An 8,850-nucleotide genomic window follows, 5' to 3' on the forward strand; every position below is an offset into this window, starting at 1 on the left:
TTTCCGTTTATGAATAGCAATTCTCCAGAGGCCACTTTTGGTTGCCATTCTTAAGCACTCACTTAGCTTATTTTTCGGGTATTCTGTCCATTAGGAGACCCCGACTGAATGATTACTTTAAGAGCACATCAAAGAGTTGAAGGCGCAGAAACATGAAATTCAATTACGATTTCTCACACACCCCAACACCACTTTCATGTAAATGAATAAAGCGAATTTTGTATGGTGGGCAGACACCGAAACAGCGACAACATTTTCGACAGAGCCACCACAGACGGGTACGCCCCTAAAAGCTGCTGCAACTGACACGAAAAGTCGAAGTCTCACAGTTTGCTTTCGCTCCACATGTTGTCGCAGACTGCGGGACTGCAAACAAAAAAACAAAAGAAATATCCCAAAATATATACACCCCGAAAAATATGTTTATGGCTAGAGTTCAAAGACTTTTGTTTATGTTTTGATGGGGTGCAAATTGAAATTGAATTTGGCCAGGCTTAAAACAAAATGTTGTAGTAGTCGCGGCTCGACTCCCATCCATTACTCTTTTTATTTTTGCGCCACAACCAGGACTCTTCTCAGATGGTCCCTCGCGTTTGTAAATGGGCAAACATTGGCAGGAAACGCGCCTGAAATATTTCTGCCACATAAATCATAACAATGGCCATATTGTACATGTACTTTGCATACGCGCAAGGGGCGACTGCAACGGCTGCATGTTGCATGCATACACACACCACATAACAGTACCAGTACTAACAAAAATCAAAATCAAAATCAAATGCAGTATAAATCTAACCAAAACGAAGCGCAGGGTACGGTAGATGCCAGCTACTTCTGGTCAGGACAGGACAACTTTAGTATGAACTATGTCGTCAGGAGAATGGCAGTGACCAGAGAGATTTTTATGGGGACCTTTGTTAAGTTCGATCTTTCAGGATATGCATGTACATTTGTCGTGGAGTGCTTAATAGATGTAAAACAAGGATTGTAAGGGTGCAGGACAGTGAAGGTTTACGGAAAGTTAAAGAGTTTTTAAAAGCTTAGGAGGGAAGGAAAGTGTTTATAGAAATGAATAAAGGATATAAACTGAAAAGGAAAATATGGTAAAAAATTATAGATTAACTAATTTAAAGAGTTTTAGTTGCAAAGAAATTTATTTATTGTAATTAATTTCACAGAAGTATTAACTTTTTATATGTATTTAATACCAAATCGTATTCATAAAATTTGAAGGATATTTATAAACTTTTTTATGTGAAATTTATTCCTTATTTTATATGTTCAATATTTAGCCCTATATTTCTTTAGGATATTTTCTTTTAATATGTTTCAATCTTTTAAACATTTTAATTTCTTTTTTAACCCAGTAACTATATTTTCTTCCATTTTATAACAATAATTTACATTTAAGTTTCGATGTTCAACATTTAATCCTTCTTATCCATACCTCCCTTGCCCACCCGCAAATTTTAACCAACCAAAACCAGCAGAGTATCAAAAATTCGTGATGAAAACAAGCGCAAACTTGACTTACTTTAATTTCTCTTTCCGTGGTGTGGCGTGGAAATATTTTTTATAACCCTGCGTTATGCCTCCCACAGCCCTTCCCCCGTGGAAACACAACTGTTGCAATAAATTGTCAATTTTTTTGAAATGTTTGCCTTGTGGGCAGTGGGTTGATGGTCGAGGGCAATTTTATGGCCATTTCGGAGCTGATTTAATGCGCTAAGCGAGCGAGATTAGCCAGTGTCGTAAATCTGCCGTTAGATGGGGCGTTATGGTGTCAGGACACAGGACACCGGACACAGAGGACCCCGGACAGACACTCTGGGCCGACACTCGACGCGGCCTTTTTCATAATTAAGTGGCGCAGCATTGTTCAGGGGGGCCCTTGGGCTTGTACGTCGTTGTCGTCTTGTGGCATCAACATCTCTTGTAGCATCATTAAGACACGTGGGGAGTTTGGGTGTGGGGATCATCATCTTCTGCTTAACAGGCACTTGAACATCACACGGAAAGCTGAAAGTGCAATTTGCGTTGACAACATAAACAACCAGACGTGCAGCAGAGTCAAGAATAAGGCAGGCCGAAGCAGGCAGGCAGGGGCATGCAGTAAGCAATGTTGCAACTCGAGTGGCTGAGGCAAGCGTCAAGGATGAGCCGCGGGTATTATGCACGAAAAGCCTTATATAGTAGAGAGCTTGAGAGGGGATAAAGGGGCGTGGCCACCCTGAAGGAAAGAGATTGCCAAGCACGCTCTGTTACCCAGAAGATTTTTGCAAACGCCTGCGTCGTTTTTTAGGGTGGATGATGATGAGCCCAAAGGAGGCAGAGAAGTGCTCCCTGCACCCCATGCCTCAAGTGTTTGTCCCTTTTTGCATACGCTTAGGCGCAAGGCTATCATATCAAATGGGAGCTCTGCTAGAATCCCATTATAAATGTCGAAATGTTAAGCAGAAAATGCACGAAAGTCAAGTGGCGGTTGGCTCTTCAGAACAATTAGAAGCGACCAAAACTCAGTCCATTGGGGGTACATTGTGACCTGACACGGTAATATTTCATAGCGTAAAACAAGAACGTAAAACCGAGGAAACAGAGAGAGACAGGAACCGGGAAACAGGAGACAACGCAACAAACTACAACAAGTGGTTAACACAACAGCCAAGGACATGTGTAAAAGTACACTTTCCTGGCCAAAAGCAGACTGTCAGAGAAAGGGAGAGAGTGCTGGGGAGTGTGCACCGCTCCAGGATGGAGAACAATGGAAAAAACATAGAAAAAATGAATAGAGCATGAAGAGAGGTTAGACGAGGGGAAAGGAGAGGAGAGGAGCAAAGGAAACATTAACAAACAAGTCGAGTCCGGTTTTCCTCTGCGGGCATTGTTTCCTTCCACAGCATCCTTTAGGACTAACCTTCTTATGTGGCAATTAACTGAATAGGATTCTAGCTTGAGTGAGGAAATATTTCTAAACTATTAGCTATTACTTGCTACATTTTAGGAATACTATTTATTCTGATTATAGTTAGATGCACGGAATTAATAATGTTTCTTGGCATTTTATGATCGTAAGCTTAATTTTCCGTGTTGATTAAGATTCCAGCATTTGCTGGGTCAAAGAAAAAGGGTGAGCTGTTTCTTGAGATTTGTTTATCTAGGAATATTGTTAGCATATACCCCGCTCGAAATTACCATTATCACTCCCATATATGGAAAAATGTTTGCATTGATTTATATTAGTTTATTTACATATGTATGTGAAGTTTAGTGTCAATTTTGTGTTGAGTTACGTACATAGCATTATTTTTATAGTGGCGTAATTTGTTGGAGCTAAAGTTGGTTTTTGTGTCCTTTTTGTGTAAATTTTCAAGCACCAAATTCAAGATTTGGGAGACGCCAAATTTCGCCGGAATAAAGTGTGTGCATCAAGCCAATCAATTGTTTCGGCGTTTCTTTTGGCATTTTTTGCGAAACATTAAAAGGAAACTTATTTCCTTAATGTTTTCGGTAATATTTGTGTTTGAATTGTTTTAATCGGACAAACGATTATTGGGACAAGGCGTAGCGCTTTAATATGTGTTTTTCTTGTGTTTTTTTTTCTTCTTGTGTGTTCCTTTCTCAGTCTACCTAACATCTTGTCTATAGTGTATTTATAATCCTTGTAGAATAATCCTTCATAATAGCACGAAAAAACGACGAATATGTGAGTGCAAGTGTGATGTGTGCAAGTGCGATGTGTGCAGTCTAAATATCAGACGAATAATCCAATTAAGATGAATAATCCAGTTAATAGTGTGGGAAAAATCAATAAAAATGTGTGCAGCCTACCGAAAATGCCTGCCGAAACAACAATTGGGTGTAGCTTGGTGTAATGTGTAGTGTAATCTTAACCGCCGGACAAAGTGTAAGTTACATCATGCCACCGAGGCCACCCATGCCACCGCCCATGCCAGCGCCCATGGCGGCCGAGCCAGCATCCTCGAGGGGCAGCTCCGTGACGACAGCCTCGGCTGTGGTGAGCAGTGATGCCACTCCGGCGGCATCCGTGATAGCTGTGCGCACCACCTTGGTGGGATCAATGATGCCACGCTCGATCATGTTGGCATACTCCCCCTTCAGTGCATCGTAGCCATAGTCACCGTCGAGGATCTCCACTTTCGCCACCACCATGGCCCCGTCGACGCCTGCGTTCTTGGCAATGGTGAGGCAGGGCATGCGCAGGGCACGACGAATGATTTCGATGCCCATGTTCTGATCCTCATTGGCGCCCTTGATGTCATTAAGGCGGCTGATGCAGCGCAGGAGTGCGGTGCCGCCGCCCGGCACGATACCCTCCTCGACAGCAGCTCGTGTGGCATTGAGTGCATCGTTGACGCGATCCTTTTTCTCGTTGACTTCGACATCGCTGGAGCCGCCAACACGCAGCAGGGCCACGCCTGAGGAGAGACGTGCCAGACGCTCCTGAAATTTCTCCTTCTCGTACTCCGACTTGGTGTCCTGAATGGCTTCGCGCAAGTTCTGGATGCGACGGTCGATCATGGGACGCTGGCCCTGACCCTTGAGCAGCATAGTGTCATCCTTGGTGACCACGACCTCGCCCACACGCCCAAAGTCACTCACTTTGATGTCCTCGAGGCGCACAAGATTCGCCTCATCCCCAAAAACAATGCCGCCAGTGGCAATGGCCATATCCTCAATAGTTTCCTTGCGATTATCACCAAAGCCTGGGGCCTTGACAGCGCAGACCTGAAGGCCGCACTTGAGGCGATTGAGGACCAAGGTGCTCAGGGCCTCACCCTCTACATCCTCCGCTATAATAACGAGCGGCTTGCGCTGTGCGTTGGCCAACTCTAAAGCGGGCAGGATGCTCTGTGTCGTCTTTAGCTTCTTTTCGCTGAACAGCAGGAGGGCGTCCTGGAACTCCACCTTGGCGCCCTTGGTCGAGTTGATGAAGTATGGCGAAATGTAGCCACGATCGAATTTCATACCCTCGATGACCTCCAGCTCATCGTTGAGGGTCTTGCCATCCTTCACCGTGATGACCCCGTCACGGCCCACCTTTTTGATCGCTTCGCTGATGAGATTTCCCACCGATTCGTCGCCATTTGCGGAGATTGTGGCCACCTGACGGATCTCCTCGGGTGTGCTCACAGGGCGTGACATCTTCTTGAGGTTCTCCTTGACCGTGTCGATGGCCAGCATGACGCCGCGACGTATCTCCACGGGGTTGGCGCCACGCGAAATCTTCTCGAAGCCCTCCTTGGCAATGGCACGGGCCAGCACTGTGGCGGTGGTGGTGCCATCGCCAGCTTCCTCGTTTGTGTTGTTAGCGACGTCCTGTACCAGCTTGGCGCCTATATTCATGAATTTGTCCTTCAAAGAGATGGATTTGGCTACGGTCACACCATCCTTGGTGATCTTGGGCGAGCCCCAGCTCTGTTCAATGATAACGTTGCGTCCCTTGGGACCCATGGTCACGGCTACGGCATCGGCAAGGACGTCCACTCCTTGCAACATCATGGCACGAACCTCCGGGCCGAACTTCACATCCTTGGCATAGTAACGACAGCCTTTACCGGTTAATATTGAGTTGGTCTTTGAACCTCGTTGGAACACGCGAAGCATTGCCATCTGCCGAAAGGATTTTTTGGATTTTAAATATAAGTTTTTTTTTTCGAAAGATAAATCGAACTCACATTTGTTTTTTTTAAAATTTGTTTCTGATATAATTGTTTTTTAATTTAGCTTTAGGTTTCAAATTTTTTTTACACTTTTGTTTTGTTTGATTTTTGTTTATTTATTTTTTTGATTTTGGCAATAATATTTTATAGTTGTTAACGGGTTGAGAAACCAAAACGAACTGAGAAATGTTAGCACGAGATTTTGTTAGCTGCCAGTTGGAGGCCAGTCACAGCCTACTTGTCGATTTAGATTGGAGAAGCTGTAAACAATAGTTGGAACAAATTTATAGATTGAAGGCAAATCAAGTAGGTTTTGGGTTTACAATCGTAGACATAAAACGGACTAAAGAAAAGAATGCTTTAACCATTTAACTTTGATGTAGTTTTCCATATAAACTCAACATTTTCTTTAAATTTCCTGCGGCGTTTTTATAAACAAATATTATAATTAAAAGAAGACAATGTCTGGTCACATCATTGACTGGCATTCAGCAAACTGTTGCCACAGGATGGCGGACAAATTTGCACACAACTTGAGGGGATATCAGGAACTGAGACACACTCCTTACTCCTACCTCCAGAGCCTTAGCCCCTCTTTCTCTCTCTCTCTCTCTCTCTCTCTCTCGATATTGGAGCGCGCCCCGAGCTTGGCCTGACACTTTTCCCAGGTAATTAAAACACAAATATTAGCAAAAGTGGGCGTTACTTTTAGTGGCAGAGGGAGCCCGCAAAGCCATTTTGCAATTTAAATTTTCATGAACAAGCGCCCGCGCCATTTGTCGCTGTCGTTTTTTGCTTGTCTTGCTCCAATGTCTGCTGAGTACAACCAACCCCCAACCCCAGACCCAATTTTGCGTTAACAGTTTTCAATTTTCGCCGCTTGCTTGTAAGAGCAGCTGACAGAGATACTTCCGAGGGAGGCTCGGCTCCCTCCCCGGCAAAGAGAGAGCTTATGTTACTTGAGAAGGATGTGGAACCCATTCCACAACTTTGGCTTTTATTGTACTTTGGTTGTCGCTTGTCGTCGCACATTTTTACGACTATTTAAATGGCTTTCACTTTTCGGGTTACAAATTGTCGCACAGGTAAAAGGGGTGGGGCAGAGTTAGAATGGGATTGCTCAGGGTAAAGGATTTATATCTTTGGATCTGGAATTCAGAGTGGGTTAGCTGAGGGCATTTGCAGCTTAGTTTCTGTAGAGATATTAGCTGTGACTCCACCAAAACTTGCCATAAAAATATACCACCCAAAAACTCTAAAACTTCACACGACTGAGACTGATGCATCTCATTCAATTACAAAAGCCGCCCGAAAATTAGTAGACATTAATATAAGAACAACAGAATGCGCGCTGACCTATTAACCCTGAGCACCCAGCCCACTCATGACGCCATCATTAGGGGCAAATTGGCAACGAAATTGAAGGAAATTAAAGGAAAGGAAGGGCTAGCACGAGGAAGGGAATCAAATGGAAGGGAAGCAAAGGGACGGGCAGGCAATGGTATGAGAAACAAAGGCAAGGGAAAGGAAAGGAAAAGCCTAAGTAGAAGAAGCTGGCAAATGAGGCACACATTTATTTGAATGTAATCCATTATGATATCGCATAATGAAGAGATTAGCACACGCAACCACACACAGACCGCAATTAATAAATGACCCGACAGAAGGACAGAGAAGCAAAGGACCTTCTCCACTGTCTGCGATTGCGTGCAAAAGAAATTCAATAAATTAGGCAAACGGGATTCATTAGTATTATTTTAGGCGGCAAACATATGACACTCAAGAATAAATCAGAGTAAAAGTTGCCAGAAAGGACTTTAAGAGTAACTAATGGAAGTAAAAGTGCCGCGACTTTAGGATACTTGGGAGTAATGATTATTTTTGTGGATAAATGTAGCTTTACCCCTCAAGTCCTTCAGAGAGAGAGAGAGAGAGAGAGAGAGTGCAGAGATGGAATGGGAAATATTCTTGCATCTGATAAACATAATGAATGGCTGACTCCTCTTGTAAACTCAACATAGAACAATAGCTCAAAAGCATTATTCATTATTTTGATGAAGCAGCTGCTGGCCGGCTGCTTATTAACCCATTGATGGTCCCAGTGCCCCTCCCTGTCCAACAGGCTTTTGTATAGACTCGACTCTCTTTTTTGGAACAATGTGCCCCCGACGACTTTGCACTTCATTTAACTTTTCGCCTTGGCGTGCCCCAAGGACGTTTTGCCAGATGCGAGCGATGCTCCAGCTCTCGCTCTCGTTCGCTCTCATCGATAATTAACCGCAAGAACTTTGCACGCAACGGGTCAGAGAGAGAGAGAGAGAGAGACAGAGGGTGAGGGGTCAAACAGGAGGGTCTCTGTCTGAGCCTAAAGTATAAAGGGGTTAATGGTATGGCACAAAGTTTAATTAAAAATACGTGCCGCGGCCTTTTGGTGCTCGTTGGCTGCTGCTGCTCGGCCTTTTGTTTGGTTAAAGTGAAACTCGATGCGCAATCCGATGTGGAAAGTTGAAAGGAAAATTATAAGCGGATTTTCGGAGAAGGTTTTGATTAGTCGATTGGGCCATAAAGAACAAAAAATAACACATAAGAAAAGAATAAAAAGAAACAAAGGGTAAATTATTATGTATAGGTGCGTGGGGGATTTTTATACAAATTGAAGCTAAATAATGAGGAAGCGGCACAAATGCAACAGTTGGGGAGGAACAATGAAGATAGATGTGAGGTGGAGGGATAAGTTTAGTAATTAAGATTTAATCCGCAAGAATAATGGTGTGACAAGTGCTTACTACTGTCATATCTATGGAAAGTTAACAAAATTGAATAACATTTCTGAGCTCAAAGAACAGTTCAACTTTAGGAACAAAAAAATTAATGTAAAAATGATCCAAAAAGGATTCTCTTTCTAAAGTAATAATTTTAATCGAACAATCGTTTGTCAAAAATTCTTTGAAATGGATCACCGATTTCCCAAATTTCATTTAAAAGTAGCTAACTTTTCCTTATAATTTAGTAAAGTAAAAAAAAATCTGTTATTTATCCTGCAACTTGAATGGAGCTCAAAAGCGTGTACGAATGTGTGTGTGTGCGGTCAAACAACTTCCCCACTATGCTCCCCCTTATACGCGCACACACCCACCACACCCGCGGCTCTGTTCGCATTGCGCGTTTT

General features: G+C 43.4%; 1 protein-coding gene across 1 annotated transcript; it reads right to left on the reverse strand.

Annotated features, from left to right (window-relative positions):
• Positions 1-3,616: 3,616 nt before the first annotated feature.
• Positions 3,617-5,631, reverse strand: LOC117901600 (60 kDa heat shock protein homolog 2, mitochondrial). The gene has a single exon (XM_034812412.1). It carries the CDS (start codon positions 5,629-5,631, stop codon positions 3,910-3,912), a length of 1,722 nt encoding a protein of 573 aa, XP_034668303.1. The 3' UTR covers positions 3,617-3,909.
• Positions 5,632-8,850: the final 3,219 nt, after the last annotated feature.

This window comes from Drosophila subobscura, chromosome U (genome assembly GCF_008121235.1).
Source record: "Drosophila subobscura isolate 14011-0131.10 chromosome U, UCBerk_Dsub_1.0, whole genome shotgun sequence".
Lineage (NCBI taxonomy): Eukaryota > Metazoa > Arthropoda > Insecta > Diptera > Drosophilidae > Drosophila > Drosophila subobscura.

Excerpts from the sequence above, each read along its gene's own strand:
- LOC117901600 (XM_034812412.1), bottom strand. The coding sequence starts at position 5,631 with ATGGCAATGCTTCGCGTGTTCCAACGAGGTTCAAAGACCAACTCAATA.